At 36.8% G+C, this 20771-nt stretch overlaps 1 protein-coding gene across 1 annotated transcript in view; it reads right to left on the minus strand.

The window, feature by feature from the left end:
• LOC136876467 (uncharacterized) overlaps positions 1 to 20771 on the minus strand; it is a 484774-nt gene that overhangs the window by 280579 nt on the left and 183424 nt on the right. The window contains exon 7 of the mRNA XM_068228446.1: positions 12038 to 12239. Coding sequence (XP_068084547.1) covers positions 12038 to 12239 — 202 coding nt within the window. The remainder of the gene's footprint in view (positions 1 to 12037; positions 12240 to 20771) is intronic.

A 20771-nucleotide genomic window follows, 5' to 3' on the forward strand; every position in this document is an offset into this window, starting at 1 on the left:
ATCCTCTTCCTTTCTTCCGTCCACTTGGTACCTGCTCTTTTTGGTACTTCATTCTCTGGAGTAACTTCCCACTTGTCAGTTTTATTTCTATATATATTTCGATTCAAAATGTCTTCAGGTTGAATTTGTGCGTTCTTCATGTCCGCTTTTGTTTGTATTATTATTATTATTATTATTATTATTATTATTATTATTATTATTATTATTATTATTATTATTAACATTTGCCTGTTCTTGTCCACGATCGAATTATGTTCACAAATAGTTTCACTGTAGTGATCACTCAAATAAGACGCGACATTGACTTTACCAAGCATTTCAGAGTCCATGGTACTATTGATATCACCCCTGTGGTGATCCATTTATCTCCTTTCCTAGAACGGGAGAATAACAGGCAAGGAATGCAGTAAAAGGTTTCTGAGATATCACTTCCACATATCCGCGCATTCTTGTTATATATGTCAGGAGAATTAAGTTGTCTTTGAAAAGCCCTATTTTCATTTTCCTTGGTATCCGGTTTTTTAACGAGAAGTCCGGTGTCGGCCTACCACACTCCTTCAGTTCGACTTTCTTTTCGATAGAAAGAGAAGAAAATGTTAGTTCTTTAATATGTTCGACAGTAATCATACTGTACAAAATGCAAACATAACACTACGCCTACATATAAATCACAACCTTTCTCCTAATTTCACCTCGTCACAGTCACCTCACCAGATCATTCATCAACACACAGCTAAACATCGCGCTCTCCAGTGAGTATCGCCAACATGAATCAAGTGTGAGGAGACAGTAGTTACAGTCGTTACTCGTTTCATTAGTTAATAATCCAAAAAATTACAAGACTATTTTAAATATATACCAGCACATTTAACTCAGGTAAGTGCCTCAGTAAAATAGTTCCTAGTTTTAGGAGAGAAATGGCACAAACTGACCCGTTACATAGAAATCAAACCAGCAATATTTCGGGTAGGTTGGCTGCAACGATAGGTCGCGGCAGAAACGCGCCGGAATCTCCGTTAGAACAGCACATCTCTACTGTGCCTCTGATTGGCTCCCTCAAGGCCAGTCGAGCGAGACTCGGAGTATTTGGTCCGCTATGAGAGAGCGCCCTCCTGCGCAGGGCCAGCAGCGCATCGGGCCGCAGTACAGTACAACTCGCACTCTTGACAATAATAGTAAAATAACCTTGTTAACATTTAAGATTAAAATTCCCTAATTTAATGGAACCCCGTGGGGGGCGCGCACCTTAGCGCCTCCCAAACGAGCCGCCACTGGTTGCTATTTATATCTAGTTTTGCCCTTACCTTACACTTGGACCAAATTCAGATATCTTGGAATGAGTTTGAAGGGCCATAGTTAGAGATGGTAGATTTATGCAGTCATGATAAATGCAAAATGTGCCAAATGCTGTGAATGTAAATGTATTTTACATTAGGGAGAATTCAAATGTTGACATCATGCAGATTTCATTAGTAATGTAATTAAATTATCCACTCTTTGCTCAAGCAGTCTACTAATTGCATGGATTTAGAAGGCTTTTCAGCAGATATAATTTGTCACAGATGATACAGACTTAAAGAAAGCAATGTTGAAATTTGTTATTTATTAAAATTTCGGCAAGCACTCAAATATCTGAAGTTCATGTATTATCATGAATGATTATGTTTCCAAAGAATGCCAGGCTGAATAGGTTAAAATTGAAGTAATTTGCATTAAACATTTAATGAGTGTGTTCACACTACAAAATAGATTATTTATTGACTTGTATACAGATTTCTTAAATCTTGTAGATATATTTTATTGGTAAGCAGGTGCATATCATTTTATGTGTTTGTTACTGTTCACAAATTTAAACTGGAAAATTTAGAATATCCTGCATGTGATGCATTGATATTTTAGCGTCAAGTTCTTCATTAAAATTGCTTCCATTATAAAATGTTACTAAATGCTAAATTCTTAATTTCAGAATGCTGAAATCTATCATCTCTAGGTATAGCCATTCCAGTTTTGGAATTACCAAGTGCTAGAACTTGGAATTACTGAAGTTCTGTAACTTTGTTGAGAACGTCAGCAAATGTGACTTAGTGCTATGTAAGATTCGTTGCATTTGTTCTGATATTTGATGTTCACTCAAAATATCAACAAATGTAGTCTAAGTTTTCTTCCTTAAATTCCAGATTATCGGGTATGTTAGTAATGTTTTGGGCCAAAATGAGTAGCTCATACAGCTCACCTTCTGAGCCTAAGTTGGTGGGCTCATTACTGGCTTAGTCTGGTGGCATTTGAAGGAATGCATTTCTAACACCTCCAAATCTCTGAAAATTGTAAAAGTAGGTAGTGGATTGTAAAACTGTTATCATAATAGGCATTAAAGATTCGATAAGCATTCTGCACTACCACCTTTATATTTTGTGATTGTCAATCTAGTCCATTTTATATATTAATAACACTATGAAACTATTCCATTTTCCTTCCATGAAGTATGAGTCCAAGCAGTTTTTTAAGTGTGCTGATGTTCTTATTGGTGGGAGGATGATTTGGTTCAGTATAAACACAGAAATTTTATGTACAGAGGGGGCAGGCTCCTTTCTTACCTTCTAGCAAATTTCTTTAGTTATCACTCTCTAAACTCCCTAACACTTACTTTTTTTTAGGAATTTTAATTATGATTGGTTCGTTACAGGTTGTTCTTTACAGTATAAGTCTTTTTTTTAAATTCTTTTTATACACACACATGCACTGTTCTAGCTGTAGTACCCGTAATTGACTAGACAATCATATAAAGTATGCAAAGTTATCTAATTCCCCAACTACTTCCTACCAATATTCAGACAGGCTGTTTTACTCAGGACACAGCAGTAATCCCATCTATTCGAGAACAGTGGCTGCAGAAGAGAGAAACACGTAACAACAGTGGTCAGTATAATGTTATTGTTAATCAATTTTATGATCTTTCGATATTATAGGCTTTCACATTTAGTTTTCTGTCGATTCTGGGATTAGGTTGTCTAATGTAAAGAGTCCTTTCTTCTTTCATTACTCCTTCTTGTCTTATTCTTTGAGTGATCGTTCCTTAACAATTTTTTCTCAATTTTTATAATCATCTTCACAATTTTCCTTGTCTGATGACTACACGGTTTTATAACTTACAACAATCATGGCAAAAACTATCACCAGTTAACAGGATAGAACAATATTTCCATGTTAGCAGTGCTTGGCATTGATATGAAATAAGAAACAAAAGTCTAAACTCATGAATTCTGTTATCATAGTCGGTATGGTAAAGCTCGAAAAGACATAAACAATTCAAACTTGTATTCTCTATAACATTTGTTATTTAATAATTTTCGATAGGACCAAAAACATAGTTATTTAAATAATTAAATTTTAGGCATCTTCCCCTAAACTACCATTGCATCAAGCGTGAATAATAGTACATTATGCAAGGAGTGTATAATGGCAATAATTAAGATACGAGTATGTTTATGAAACAGGCGAAGCGAGTTTTATAATTTCCATATGAATGTCTTAATTACCATTATAGGCGAGTTGGATACAACTGTTTATGCTTGACGATAATTATAACTCTATTTTTAAAATATTCATCAATTTCTGTCGAGATGTCGCTTGACAGTTGAGTTTATTGAACACAGCGCATGCGCTGGGTTATTGATTTTCTGTGAGTGGATCAGAGACCTTGACAATGTCATATGTTTTCCAAACTTTGATAGAAGTTTATCGTAACCTAGCTTTTTTTCAAATACAAACTGTTTATTGTACTGTTGGTGAAGTGAATTTGTGGGAATGTGCTGTGTGGTTGCAGAATATTGGAAGTAGAAGGTGCATTGATGTTAATGTGTGTGTCCAACATGTTTGATTTTGGAAATAAGTGCAATGCAAGTGCATTGAGCTCAGGTGCGATGCTATCCTTACCTAATTGGTCAAACAGTTGTATCATAATGAAAATAAGAATTGTGATTAGTGGAGAACCTGTATCATAATGAAAATCTGAACTCTGATTGGTGGAGAACCTGTATCATAATGAAATTTGACCTATAATGAGCCTCGTTAAGATTCAGTTTTCTGGCATATGATATTTTTATTTCGGCATCATTGAGCATAGCCTAGACTATAGTTCCTTATTACTAGACTTTGCATACAGACTTTCATTAAATTCTATTCATCCGTTTTCTTGTGGTTTAATGTTGATATGAACTTAGCGACAAAATCAAAATTCATGAATATCTCTGTTATAGTTGGTACGGTAAAAATGTATCAGACATAAATGATCAGAAATTTAATTCTATATAACTTTTGTTATGTAGTATTTATCAGTAGGGCCACTAATTTTTCAATTTCTATGACCCACTTTCTCGAAAAATGTACTTGTGTGTGTATAAGTAAATGATAGTTGAAATAATACATTTGTTATACTTAAAATACTTTCTGCTCTGTTCTTCAAATTTCTCACTTCCATATGTCCTTATCTACACTGCTATACACTCATCCGACCATGCGAGCCATTTTTAACCTTTGACTACGTGATAACCTTCATGACAAGTATTACCAATTTGGTTCAGACAAGACTAACTTAATAGGTTTTATTCATTTTATGATTTGAAAATTATTCAATTTTTAAAGTTTTTACTGAATGGCATATTAAGTTTAAGTGAACAGTTTAGATAAAAAGATATATTTTAATGATTTCAAGATTTGTGTATAATTTGTCTTTTTGATGACTGTATTAGCCTATACAAATGTATCAACTCCAAGGATTTAATTCGATGTTTGGGCACTGCTGAAAAAGATAGTAGTAGCTCTCAAACATGCACGGTAGATAATTATGATAAAATGTAAAGTGTTGACAAGGCGGGAAAGTGTATCATAGAAATTGAATATAAGTCAATACAGAAAAGATTGAACCAACATGGTTAAAATAATCATTTCAGGGGCTCTAATAACATAAATATTTGAGAATTAAATTTTAGGTCTTTCGCTATACAACCATTTCACTCAGCATATATAAAATTATTCATAGTCTAGATTATAGTGATTCATTCCCCAACTTTACATACCGATTTTCATTAAATTCTCTTCAGCCATTTTCTTGTGGTGTGCGTACGTACGTACGTACATACATACATACATACATACATACATACATACATACATACATACAGAGAAGATGGAAAATTAAAAGTGCATTTCCTTGTTACTGTGGACATGACCAATACAGAAATACCGTTCTTTTAAAATTCTGAGGAATGTGCAGACAAAACTCATTTGATATATATAAATACTGTATTCATCTTCTGAAATACCTTTCTTATGTTTCTTGTTAAAAAGCATATTTACCAGGCAAGTTGGCCATTCGGTTAGGGGCGCGCAGCTGTGAGCTTACATCCGGGAGGTAGTGAGTTCGAACCCCACTGTCGGCAGCCCTAAAAATGGTTTTCCATGGTTTCCCATTTTCACACCAGGCAAATGCTGAGGCTGTACCTTAATAAGGCCTCAGCAGCTTCCTTCCCACTCCTAGGCCTTCCCTGTTCCATCATCGTCATAAGATCTATCTGAGTCGGTGCGACATAAAGCAAATAGCAAAAAAGAACATATTAGCATTTTTAAAGTTAGTACGCTTGAAGACTTCTTGTTGCCTTTATCGTCGCAGGGCTGCTGATAACCGTTGCGATGCAATATTGAGGAACAAATTTGAGTTGCCTCGATACAAAGTTTGGTGTCCATACTTCTGAGGACAGTTTGATCAGGATGTTAATGGAGGTAGTGCTTACAGCTGCAAGTATTCCGCTTTTGTTTTCGATCAATAATTCATGAAATTGGAATAGATGGAAAAACCGAGCTAGTTGGCCATGCGGTTAGGGTACCGCAGCTGCAAGCTTGCATTCAGGAAATGGTGGGCTTCAATCCCACTGTCGGCAGCTCAGAAGATTATTTTCCATGGTTTCCCATTTTCACACCAGGCAAATGCTGTACCTTAATTAAGGCCACTGTTACCTTGCCGATCCTCATCCTTTCCCATCCCTGTGTCACCAGAAACCTTCAGTATGTTAGGGCAACATTAAACCACTTACAAAAAAATATATATAAAAATCAAGAATGGTGCTGGATGTGCCAGCTTCTGAATGCTACCAACCTACCAGGCCAAGATTTCCTGGAAATTTGTTCACCAGCTTGATTTACACTTTCAAAATATCAATACAAGCAATAACTGGGTTTGTGTCAGAAATTGTGAAGCTATCATCAGTCTTGAATGACAACTTCAAAGTAAATATTAAAAATATGCTTCTTCACAAAAACAAAATGCTTTCTTGTCATTTTTAATGGTTTAATTTTATCTCAAGTCAAAAAAGTTAATAAAAATATGATTTAAATTGGAAAATTTAAAAAAATTGAGATTGTCACCAAAATATGTTTTTTTAAAATATTTACTGGTATAACAGAATAAAAAATCAAAGAAATATTACAAGTAAATGAACAATGTAAATTAAATTAGAAACAAAAGTACTGAAGATGAGTGTTACAAAAAATCTGTTCCCGTAAGTACGTTACGAATGATTGCAGGGTACGAATGTCAGTTCCATGGGCAGCATTATTGTCAGGTTTCAGTGACTATTCATAAATATTGCTACTGGTAGGCCGGTTGTCTGAGTGGCTAATAGGAGTCATGTTATTGCTTTGACATGGCTGTGTAGAGTTGAATGTTTGTGGAGTAATAACCTCCTCTGGAGACTGAAAACTACTTCAGTGATATACTATTTTGCCTTTGTAATTTTTAAATATCTTCCACTATTCCGTAATGAATCCACAACAAAATCTCAACAGAAAAGAATCATGGTGAAATGCTTCGTACAGTGTAACTTACTGCCTCTGTTATAATATCTGATTGTGATGCTGGTTTACTTGATTTTGGTCAAAATTAGGGTACTAAAAAAAAAAGGAAGACTTTCTGCTTGACCTTGCGACTGATGTTCAGGCTCATCCAGGTGTGATCCCTTTGCACTCAAATTCTCTTGGTTGGAACCAGACTCCTGAAATTAGGACTGATGATAAATTAATCAGCAATAAGGTAATTACTGAATGTAATAAGGTAGTATTGTTTAAAACCATAAAATTATTAATAATTAGAGTAATTGATTATTTTTGTTACTATTCCAGATGCCTATGAGCTGTGAATGGTTGGACATAGCTGATAACTTTTCCAAAGGTGGAATTTTCCCAGCAGCATCGGTAGTTTGTCGGGAAACATATCCAGATTGTGGCACCTGATCACAGTGGAAGTTTGTGCTTCAATTACAAAGGGTTTCACAGCATTGCTGCTCTTGCAGTTGCGGATGCCGATAACAAGTTTGTATACTTAGATATCAGATGTCAAGGCAGAATATCGGATTGTGGGATGGGGGTAATTTTGCGACCTTTTGAGGAAAATTGGATGATGGGGATATCAGTTTTCCACAGCATATGGTATTGCCTGATAGAGAAACTTTCACTCCTTACGTTTTCGTGGCTGATGATTCATATTATATGATGATGCATTTCCTTTATCCGATAACATAATGAAACAATATCCCGGCAGGTCCTGGGTTTATCTCCATCCGAAAGAATTTTCACTTACAGGCTTACTGTTGATAAAGTTAACCATAATAGGTATTTTTGTTCCTGTACCAGGCGAGTTGGCCGTGCAGTTAGGGACGCGCAGCCGTGAGCTTGCATCCGGGAGATAGTGGGTTCAAACCCCTCAGCCCTGAAGATGGTTTTCTGTGGTTTCTCATTTTCACACCAGGCAAATGCTTGGGCTGTACCACAATTAAGGCCATGGCCACTTCCTTCCCGCTCCTAGAACTTTCCTATCCCATTGTCGCCATAAGGCTTATCTTTGTCAGTGATACGTAAAGCTGATTGTATTTGTTCCTGTATTGACTTGTCTAAACCTATTAAAAAAACTACAAATTATAGTGGAAGACCTAAGAAACAAAACCAAAAAAGTCAGGAAACTCACAGACAAGTAAACCAGACTGCAAACCAGAATCAACAAACAGACAATAGGATTAAGAAAGAAGGATAAGATCAGAGAGAATGAGGAAGTACTGCGCTGACAGGAAACTGAAAAATTCTTTGTATAAAGTTGGCTAGAGTGGTCCAATGAAGGCCATAAAATGAAAATAAAATAAAAAAGAGGGATTTTATGCAAGGAAGGTGAAGGACACCCTAACTTGCAGAAATAATATGAAGATCATGTGAAAACATAAATCTGGAAAGAAAGAATTCTATGATAATGTTAAATGTTATACAATTTAATATATTCTGTACTTGTTTTCTCATATAATGCCTGATATTTAAATGTCACAATTTTCTGAATTTGCATTATGCTCAGTTGAGAAATAAGAAACGTTATAGAATTCTCATGTGTGCTATTGTTGTTCATGTTGAGATGATATTATTGGTATAGGAAGGATACTGTTGATTGTTGCCAAGGTGATGTGATAAAATGAAATTTGAATTACAGAATCCATTATTATTATTATTATTATTATTATTATTATTATTATTATTATTATTATTATTATTATTATAGAATAATTTTCCACCCACATATGTTCTTTGCTTTATCTGAGAACATTTGAGTTTAAACAAATATTGGAACATCCTTTCCAAGCAAAATTCACATGTGTTATACATACATACATACATACATACATACATACATGCATGCATATATTATAATTATAGACCGTTATGCATTTCAGTGTTCAGTCTGCAAGCCTCTGTGAATTTACTAAACGTTGGCACAATCCTCTGTTTGCAACTATTGTTGCGGCCACGAAATTAGGCGGGTCAGAGAAATTACGCTGTTGCCAAGGTTATGTAGCAACTGAAATGTCTAACTGAACACATCATTTCGGAGTGCGAGGCAAGTTGTTCTCTCCCAAGTTTCTGATGTTACTTCATACAATGTTTCGAGACAAATTATACTACAGGCTCCAGAAAAGACTGCTGATTCCAGTGGTATAACTATTTTCCATATAAACCACTTTAAATAATTATGAAAAATAAAATCTTGAAAGAGTAAGTTTAAATCTGTAGAATCATGTAATGAAAATTTCAGTAAGCAGCCAAGTTTTTATTTCTTCAGCCAATAAAATTTTGTCTGCAGGAAAAATGTAAAAAATCGCCTGACTTATATTTTTTATCTGAAACATATTTCTGTGAGTCTTGTAATTTTCCTGGAAAATGGCCCGGAAAGCGATCATGTAAATGTCGCTAGGTGAGGCAGTTCCGGGTCGCGCGCGCCAGCACAGGCTGCAGGATCCCGTAAATACTTTCGGATTACGTATTAATCTGTATTAGTTTTATTACATTATAAATATTTGAATACTGTATATTGTACCAAGTAATATAGGAAAAGAACTACTTTAAAGAATAGGTTTACATTAATTTACAATGAAGTAAGAATCGGTTTCTGGCTTCAAGGCAGTCTTAGTCACTGTCATCACTCATCTCACTATCTGTCGAGTCGTCTTTTACAGTGATGATGAATGGCTCCCTTCTTTCGTCCCTTACTATTTCCTTGGCCCAATCGTCTGTTTGAACATCTTTCGCGCGATTGAAGCACTTTTCCCAATCTGCAGCAGTCGCACGGTCGATGGCTTCTGACGTGAGTTTTTCTACGCCCTTTATTTTGAATGTCTTGTTCCTCTCTGCCACTTCTCTCTTGACTTGAGCCCAAATCAATTCACATTCACTATCCATCTTTAACTGCCTTTACGACGCGAGCTCAACAGCTGCTTGACAGGGAATGACTCGGGTAAGGTGGCCTGGAGCGGATGGGCTTCAGTTTGACAGCACTGCACGATCAGCATTGCCAATCTGTGCCCAGGGGTAAGCGACTCCCGACCATCTGTCGCTTCGCCGTTCCCATATCTGACGACAGCGCAGTTTTCCTCACCCGCCTAATTTGGTGGCCGCAACAATAGTGCTGTGGCCTCATTTAGTTCTATACCTCTTATCTTTAAATCATTAGAAACCGAGTCTAACCGTCATCATCTTGGTCTCCCTCTACTTCTCTTACCCTCCATAACAGAATCCATTATTCTCCTATGTAACCTATCCTCCTCCATTCGTCTCACATGACCCCACCACCGAAGCCGGTTTATGTGTACAGCTTAATCCATTGAGTTCATTTCTAACTTAGCCTTTATCTCCTCATTCCAAGTACCTCCTGCCATTGTTCCCAAATGCTTGCACCAGCGATCATTCTCGCTACTTTCATGTCTGTTACTTCTAACTTATGAAAAAGATATCCTGAGTCCACCCAGCTTTCGCTCCCATAAAGCAAAGTTGGTCTAAAAACAGACCGATGTAAAGATAGTTTCGTCCAGGAGCTGACTTCCTTCTTACAGAATACTGCTGATTGCAACTTGTGAGCTCACTGCATTAGCTTTACTATGACTTGATTCAATCTCACTTACTATATTACCATCCTGGGAGAACATACAACCTAAATACTTGAAATTATCTACCTGTTTCGGTTTTGTGTCACCAATCTGACATTCAGTTCTGTTGAATTTCTTTCCTACTGACATCAATTTAGTCTTTGAAAGGCTAATTTTCATACCATACTCATTGCACATATTTTCATGGCTTTTGGCACATGTTTTATAATTTGTATAAAATAGGCTGTTTATCCTACTTCATGATTTCATATTATATAAACATTTTATCGAATACCCAAGCTTGAAATTATTTTATACTAAGAAAATATTATACCTATTGGCCTATCCGATCACTAGAGCCCAGATTTCCAAGCAAATGCATGTTTTAAAATACGCTAGGTACACTTCTGAAACTTCATAAATATTCGTTTTATGGCTTAACAATTTCAAATAACCGTTCCTTTTCCCTGCATGTTTGCATGTTTTGGCCTTTTTAGGAGAAAATTCATGCATAATGCATATTTGGATGATTTTGGATTTAAGAGCAAATATTTGGACGTTTAATATTGCATTATATAACTTTTATTCTGACTTTGATGCATATATATTGTTAACTTGCATGACAGTGCCGTTTCTGAATGTTAGTTTGCAGGATTTGGGACAATTTTTCCACGTTATAGGCTACAGTATGTCTATTACTGAGAGACGGAGAGAATGTATTCCTGGCATCCTATGTGACAACCAAAGTTAGTAGCCTACATACGTTACAGGTTTTATAATCCAATTAACCAAACACTTTCTTATCTGTAGCTTGAGTAAACAATGACGTAAGTCGGAAGGCCCCGCGTCGATCTCTAATACTTAGGAATGAATAAATTGAACCGTAAATTGTGCATTGATCATTGACGGCTCATTTTTCGTCTATGTTGGACGAACGAAAGAAAACTTGTACCGCACTTCTGTGGCGCCGCGTTACTGAGATAGCAGCTTACAAACTCTGGTTTTGCATCGAACTCTCTTCCGTTGTTATCCTGGAATTTCCTACCCGGAACTCTCACTCGTCATACGTCTTTGTTATCGCAGCAGGCAATCGTTACAAGTTATTGAGGACATTCAAATGTGTCTGCAATCATCGCACGGAGAAGCAGCTACCGCAGCTAGAGATAAGTTGAACAAATTAATTCGTTCAAATTCTGATTTTGAATTCGTCAAGCTTATAAAAGACATATTGTGGTGAAAATGCAAAAGATGTGCAACTTGACCTCACTTTGTCCAAATGTCTTCATTGAAGTATGCATTTATCACTTCTTGTGACGTAATAAGATAATTTTCTGTGCTTAAGAATGTGGTGACAGATAAACGGATGAGCTTAAATCAAGACAATTTGGAGAATTTATGGTAGTTTTTGTACAATGTTTCAAAAGGAACTGAATTTTGATACTGCATATTTTCCAGTTTATTGTGCATGTTTTGCCATATGATAGTGCATGGAAATCCAGGCTCTACTGATCACATTCATGACCTTCAAGTTTCATTACATCATACCCTGAGCTATAGTCATGGTGTAAGAAGAGACAGATGGGTATTACCTGTTGTGAAGCTTGCGCGAAATCCTTTAGGCCCATAATCATAATAACCAGAATAGAAAGTGATGAACATTGTATTTCCAGTAGACTGCAGTGATGTGAATGGCCTGGAATCCCTAAATATGGCCATTCGTTCGGCGTTTGTGCTAGGCCCATCATATACTTCCACAGAGCTAACTACATTCCTTTCAAAAGCTGGGAAATCCTGTAAAAAACATTTTTTTTTTTAACAGTTTTTATGATTAATGAATTGACTGAAAATCTTATGTGGCTATACATAGAATGACAGGGAAATGAAAGAATAAACACAGTGACAGATCAGAGTGGGAAGAGAGAGAAATAGAAAAGGAGACAAGGGCAAATATGAAGACTAAAATAAGAGGACACACAATCATATACTGCAATCTTCAAATAAGTAGGATCTCTCCTCATTAATCCTAAGTCTACATCCATTTATTTTCAGCCCTGATGAGCTAGTTCCTGCTTACCAACTTCATCAGGAGGGCAATTATAGGCCATTTTCACAAATCTTCAGTCTTGATTCACTAAGCGTAGGATGAGAAGAAATGCAGATAAACACAGGAAAAGGGAAGAGATAAAAATATCAAGATGATAACAAAAATGTTATTGGTTTTTATGTCCCACTAATTTCTTTTCCAGTTTCCAGAGATGCTGAGGTGCCAGAATTTTGTCCCATGGGAGGTCATTTACATACCAGTAAATCTACCGACATGAGGCTGACGTATTTGAGCACCTCTAAATACCTCCAGACTGAGCCAGGATCAAACCTGCCAACATGGGCTCAGAAGGCCAGTGCATTAACAGCCTGAGCTACTCAGCCTGGCGATAAAGATGAATGGAGGTGGTAAAAGACTAGGGTGAGAAAGGACAAACACAAGATAATAAAAGGCACCCAACAGATCAATATTAAGTGATGGAAAGGAACAAACAAGTGACTCCTACTGCATGTTTGATGATGATGATGATGATGATGATGCTTGTTTTAAGGGGCCTAACATCGAAGGTCATTGGCCCCTAAATGCATGTTTTATCTGTAGTGCATTCCCTTTCATGTTCCTGTCTTCCTATACATGATTTATTGATTTGATATATCGCTTGCTTGTTCTTTTCCATTACTTATAGAGTAGAGTACAGAATAGGAAAAGACAAGTGGGAAAGGGTCATGGCAGGGAGAAAAGGGAGGAGGAAGTAGCTTTTATTGAGAAAAAGAACTACACCAAATTATACTGTATATTAGGTAGTATCTTGCCTGTTATATTCATGTGTGTCTTTGTATAAGGTAACCCTTTTAATACTTCAGCATTTAACCAAACGGCAGTTTTCATTTCTGTTGGAGTATAGTAGGATAAAATAGCACTAAGAATATTCTGTCTATGCATTTAACTTTGTTGGAATTCCTTGAGTAGTTCTTGCGAATTTCAAATTTTAATTGCAATTTTCATTTCTGCTTGCACTTAGTAATAACCTATTGTAATTAGGATATGTCTGATGAAGTTTAAAAATTATTGTAGTACATTGTAGTATTGTATTAGAAATTAGCGTGCTTATTCTATTATTGTGAAATACTTGTGTAGTAGAAGTATCTGTAGAAACTCTTGTACTAGAATTCTGTTGTAATTAGGATAGGCTTAACTGCAGTTCAAATTGTGTAATTCTTGTGTATTCCTTTTGGTATTCAGTAATTAATGGCAGTTTTCATCCTGTTAGGGTGTTGTAGGATAAAAATATAGTGAGACTAAGTAGTATTGTAGTGTAGTAGTATATTAATTACCTTACTGTCATGTGATCTTTGTGTACTAGCCTAGACAATATTCCTTTCCTTCAATTTTTTTGTCTGCACATAGTAATTTTATTTTTTATTTTACTATAATTATTCTGTAAGTAATGGCTAAGGACTGCAAGTGTAGGAACTGTGGGTGAGGCCAGGCATGAAGGAGTATGAGGGAGGAGTTGGAGAGTTTGAGGGAGATAATTAGGATTCTCTCAGAGGATAGGAAGGAAAATAGGCCTCCCTCAAATAATGTACAGGATACAGTAGGTGTAAAAGAGGGATGGGAAGGAAAGGGGGGAATTGTAGAAAACAGGTGGTTTAACATTTTAAGGGGAAAAACATTGCAGGCTAAGGGCTCTATTCCAAATCAGAATTCAGGACAGGTGTCTGGGAGAAATCAGTATGAGAGACTGCAGGTAGAACAAAAGAGGGAAGATGAGAAGCAGGGAACTATTGCTGAGAAGAGTGGAAGTAGGAGGAAAGGAAAAGGTACGAAAGGGACATGTAGAGTAGAGGATAGGAAAAGACAGGTGTAATAGGGTCATGGGAGAGAGAAAAGAGAGGATTAAGTAACTTCTGCAGCCATCAAGAAAGATAGCGTTGTCCAGGAGGGAAGGGGATCAAATGTGGTGGGTACGGATGAGGCTCTGGTCATGGGGGATTCCATTGTTAGACATGTGGGGAAAGTGTGTGGAGGAAAGGGAACCACGGTAGAGTGTTATCCAGGAATTAGGTTGAGGCAGATGTTGAGGACAGTAGAAGAGAAGGAGGAGGGGAAGGAGAAGATGGTAGAGTTTCACATTGGTATCAACAACGTAAGACAAGCTGGTATAAGTACCAACATAGTTGGGGATGTGTAGGATCTAGTAAATGCAGCACAGGTGAAGTTTAATGAACTGGAGATTGTTATCAGTGAATACTGTGTAGGAGGAATACTGACTGGAAAGTGATTGGTGATTTAAATGAGACTATGGAGTGAGTATGTGGAAAACTGGGAGAGAGATTTCTAGATCCTAATGGATGGGTAGGAGATATGGATCCGTGCTCAGATGGCTTTCACATAAACCACAGACTGCTGATTGAATACTTCTGCCTTTTTAAGATCCTCACATACACACTCCCTTGGTTCATTAATGATTCCTGGAATGTCCTCCTTGGAACCTGTTTCTGCCTTAAAGTAACAATACATACACTTCCATTTTTCACTAAAATGTGTATGACCACCAATTATGCTTGTCATCATGTTATCCTTAGCTGACTTCTTTGCTAGATTCAATTCCCTAGTCCTTACTTCCACAGCCAACTCTATTTCTTTCCAACCTGCACCTCCTTCTTAGTCTCTTTACTTCTGTGTTATAATATAGTGGATCTTTACCATTTCTTACCACCTTTAAACGTACAAACCTATTTTCACATTCCTCAACAATTGCCTTAAACCCATCCCAGAGTCTGTTTACATTTTTATTTACTGTTTTCCACCAATCATAGCTACTTTTTAACAACTCCCTCATGCCTATTTTATCAGCCATATGGTACTGCCTAATAGTCCTAATTTTAATACCTTTCTTTCATATTTATTTTTAACTATGACAAAAACAGCTTCTTGATCACTAATAACATCTATTACTTCAATTTCTCTATGGAGCTCATCTGGTTTTACCAGCACCACATCCAAAATATTCTTCCCTCTATTTGGTTCCGTCACTTTCTGAATCAGCTGCCCTTCCCATATTAACTTATTTGCCATTTGCTGTTCATGCTTCCTGTTGTTCGCAGTACCTTCCCAATTGACATTTGGTAAATTGAAATCACCTGCTACTAACACATTCCTTTCCATATCGTTTCCAACATAGCTGATTATCTTATCAAATCATTCTGAATCAGTGTCAGCGCTACCCTTTCCTGGTCTGTACACTCCAAAGACATCAAGTTGCCTATTATGTTTAGAGATGAGCCTTACACCTAGAATTTCATGTTTTTCATCTTTGACTTTTTCGTAGCTTACAAATTCTTCTTTCACCGGAATGAATACCCCCCGCCCCCGCCCCCACCTCCTACCATTCCTATCCTAACTCTATGATACACACTCCAGTACACATTACAATTCTCATGTTAGGTCCGTATTGAAATGTACATAAATACAAAGTATGTTACAAGTGTTATTTTTAATATCCACCTATTCAATACAAAGAGATCTAGTAAATTAAGAATTAAATCTTATCATAAAAAGTTACAAGGGACATGTTTCACCCATTTTAAGGGCATCATCAGCCTCAAACTTAAACCTGAAAGGTGAATAATCAGGATCCTGATTGTTCTTAGAATTGTAAAAGAGGATATCAATATAGGTGTTTGTCTAACATAAAATTATTAGAATGTCCTTGGTTAAAATCTTAGTATCAAGCTGCATGTCACAAGTTCACAAGATTACACTCTCCGGAGTGCTGAGTTAATACGCCCAAAACCTGCTGAGGGTAGGGCAATAAATAGCTCAATCTTTATAATGAAGTAAAAATGTGTTTCCTTGAATAGGTACTCCTATTGGAGGATAAGAAAAAGTAAAGCTGATAGACTGTTAAAGATGTTAATTTCATATGTTAAGATAAGACAACAGTCTTCTTTAAGTAGCTTTTCAGCTGTCTATAGTCGTATTTAACTGGCTTGAAGGAGTGAAAGTCGAATGTGTTAAGATAAGGTAACAGTCTTCTTTAAATAGGAAGTTGTGGGAGCAAGGAGAGGTATTCAGCTGTCTGTAGTCGTATTTATCTTGCTTGAAAAAGGGAAAGTCGAAGGTATATTGATGTTGATTAGAGCTTTTTGGTGTTAAGTCTGTAACAAGAGGAGAGTGGATGCGTAGATAGGGTATTTTTGAAGAGAATGTGGGTTTAAAAAGAAAAAATGGAGAATGTATAAACACTTACCCTTTTGTCTGTAAAGATGTAAATCAGTTATGGAAAGGTTAGTTGAAGAAAAACAACGTTATGTGTATGTTCATTTATTTCCTTGACTGTTACAGTGTTAATCAGTGGTACCCTTTCCTCCACACACTTTCCCCACATGTCTAACCATGGAATCTCCCATGACCAGAGCCTCAACCCTACCCACCTCATTTGATCCCCTCCCCTCCTGGTCAGCCCTGTCTTCTCTCACTGATGCAAAAGCTACTTCCTCTTCCCTTTTCTCCTTCCCATGACTCTGTTCCACTTGCCTTTTGCTATCCACTACTCTGCATTTCCCTTTCCTACCTTTTCCCTTCCTCCTACTTCCACATCTCAGCAACAGTTCCCTGTTCCTCATCTTCCCTTGGCTGTTCTACCTGCAGTGACTCGTACCAATTTCTCACAGACACCTGTTCTGAATTCTGATCCTGAATAGAGCCCTTAGCCTGCAATCTCCTTCCCCTTAAAACATTAGACCAGCTATCTTCTACAATTCCCCCTTTCCTTCCCATTCCTCTTTTACACCTACGGTAACCTGTACATTTTTTGAGGGAGGCCTACTTTCCTCCCTGTCCTCTGAGAGAATCTTAATTTCCTCCCTCAAACTCTCCAACTCCTCCCTCATACTCCTTAATGCCTGGCCACACCCACAGTTCCTACAGTTGCACTCCGTAGCCATTCTTTACGGAATAATGAGAAGAAAAGAAAAAATAAAGTAACTTATTCTGTGCAAAATAAAAATGAAAGAAAAGAAATGTCTATAAAAATGAAAGGAAAGAATTATCGTCTGGGACAGTTCACAAAGATCACACAAGGTAATTAATATAAGCTACTACTACACTGCAATACTACTTAGCTGAACAATTTTTTTCCTACAACATCCTAACAGAATGAGAATTGCTGTTAATTAATGAAAACCGAAAGAATTAGGCCTACACAATTCTAAACTGCAGTTAAGTCTACCCTAATTACTGCAACAGAATTCTAGTAAGAGAGTTAATACAGATACCACAAATACTATACTACACAAATATTTCACAGTAATAGAATAAACACACTAATTTATAATAAGATACCTACTATAATACACTACAATAATTTTAAACTACGTTCAAACATATCCTAAATGAAAAATACAATTAAAGTTTGAAATCCGCAGGACTACTCAAAATAATAGAATAAGCACTCTAATTTCTAATAAGTTACTACAATACACTACAATAGTTTTTAAACTATGATCAGACATATCCTAATTACAATAGGTTATTACTAACCATAAATAGAAATGAAAATTGCAATTAGGCCTAAGGTTTGAAATTTACAAGAACTACCGTATTCAAGGATTACCAACAAAGTTAAACACGCAGACAGAAGATTATTATTAGTACTACTTTATCCTACTATGCTCTAATGGAAAGAAGGTGCAGGCTGGAAAGAAATACAGTTAGAAATGGCTGTGGAAGTAAGGAGAAATTGAAGGAACTTACTAGGAAATTGAGAAGTCGGCTAAGGATAACATGATGGCAAGCATAATTGGCAGTCATACAAATTTTAGTGAAAAATGGAATGGTATGTATAGGTACTTTAAAGGCAGAAACAGGTCCCAAGAAGGACGTTCCAGGAATCATTAATGAACAAGGGGAGTATGTATGTGAGGATCTTCAAAAGACAGAACTATTCAATCAGCAATATGTAAGGATTGTTGGTTACAAGGAAAATGTCCAGATAGAATATGTGACTGATAGTAAAGAAGTATTAAAATTTACCTATGATAACAATGAGATTTACAATACAATACAAAAATTGAAAACTAGAAAAGCAGCTAGAATTGATAAGATTGTGGCGGATGTACCAAAGACAATGGGTTAGGATAAAGTACCATATCAGAAGTACTTATTTGAATATTGTCTGCATGACGGAGCTATACTAATAATAATGTTATTGTTTTTATGTCCCACTAACTGCTTTCTTAACAGTTTTTGGAGACGCTGAATTTTGTCCCACAGGAGTTCTTTTATGTGCTAGTAAATCTACCGACACAAGGCTGATGTATTTGAGAACTTTCAAGAACCACCGGACTGCGCCAGGATTGATCCTGCCAAGTTGAGGTCAGAAGGCCAGCGCGTCAGCCATCTGAGCCACTCTGCCTGGCAGAGCTATACCAAATGAATGGAGAGTTGCTATACTAGCCATTCTATATAAAGGAAAGGAGATCCAACACTACAAAACTGTAAGTTTGCCCGAAGCTACTTATGATTGCGAAACCTTGTTCCAAATTAAAAATGAAAGAACTGATCAGCTCCTCAAAACTGAAAGGAGAATTATCAGAACTTGTATAAATAAAAAGTTCAAGCCTCCGTGGCTCAGGCGGCAGCGCGTCAGCCTCTCACCGCTGGGTTCTATGGTTCAAATCCCGGTCACTCCATTTGAGATTTGTGCTGGACAAAGCAGAGGTGGGACAGGTTTTTCTCCGGATACTTCGGTTTTTCCTGTCATCTTTCATTCCAGCAACACTCTCCAGTATCATTTAATTTCATCTGTCAGTCATTAATCATTGCCCCAGTAGAGTGCGACAGGCTTCAGCAGCTGGCACAATTCCTATCCTCGCCGCAAGATGGGGACTTCATTCATTACATCCCTGACCCGGTCAATGACTGGAAAACAGATTGTAGGTAAAAATAAAAAGTACCAGATTGAAAGAGTCTGGAGAATCCTCCCCAATGAAACTGCCTATCAAGAGATTGACCCAATTACCAGCATGCTGATGAAGAAAAGAATATCTTATTTCTTTCACATCTTATGATTACCACAAAACAGGATTTTACGAGAACTACTGATGAGAAATCTGGGAAAGAAGACAGGAGGGCATTGGATCAAAGAAATTCAAGAGGATCTCAAAACAGTTGGACTCAAAATTACAGATGCAGAGAACAAGAATAAAATTACCACCCTTCTTAAGAATCACAAATTTTCAACTAAAATGATGCAGAGAAGGCCTGTAGAGATTTCAGACAAATTCAGAACACTGTGATCAGAACGAATGGAGAAGTTCTGGGCAGATAAGAAGAATCAAACAGTACAACCTTCAAAGGAAAGTGTATATGGAAGACTCAAGTGGTCCAATGTAGCCAATAAATTTAATAATAATAATAATAATAATAATAATAATAATAATAATAATAATAATAATAATAATAACAATAATAATAATAATAATAATAATAATAATAATAATAATAATAATAATACTTTTTTTGCGAGGGAGTGTGGAAAATCTTCCATAAGACGCTTGTGAGGGTCCACACTCAACAAGTGTGTGGAGATTCTTACCCACTAAAAACCACACTCCCTTTTCCCACGACGTTTATCTCTGCCCCGGAAACCGCTCTCGCATTACTTCAGGACGGATGTCGTGCTTAATGCATCTTGTGCTTCATCTTCCTTCTTCTGCTTTACTGTCTGTCATAATCATCCAGGTCCTTCTTCTTCTGACGAAGAATATTTTCTACGTAGACTGCCACCTGGTCCCAAGATTCTTGACTTCATAGCATTACTGACACGATCCCTTCTGTCGTCAATTCTCCCTGTATAACTTCTAAGCATCATCTCTGTGGCAGCCAATGAACACACACAAAGAAAGTATGTAATACGTCGTCGATATCACTGCAGTATATGCACGCTGGACTAGTTGCTAGCCCTAGCCTATGAAGAAAAAGTATCCATGACCTGTCAAGAACTGTGTGAGATAGTAGTTCACTTTGCCATGATTTCGGCCAACCCATACACCCAGAGAAGGTATCAGTCTTTTCGTCCATTTCCCTCTAGAATCATCTTCCCATCTTGTTTGCCATTGTTGCATTCTGTGACTAAGAGCCAAAGACTTTGCCCTTTTCCTTCCTAGCTCTTCTTGTGTGAGCCAAATTTCTTGTCTTTTGAAGGCCAACAAGTCAATAGGAGCTACTGCTGCTACTACTAGAATCGCAGGTTCTGATACTGTACGATATGC

This window comes from Anabrus simplex, chromosome 6 (assembly GCF_040414725.1).
Source record: "Anabrus simplex isolate iqAnaSimp1 chromosome 6, ASM4041472v1, whole genome shotgun sequence".
Lineage (NCBI taxonomy): Eukaryota > Metazoa > Arthropoda > Insecta > Orthoptera > Tettigoniidae > Anabrus > Anabrus simplex.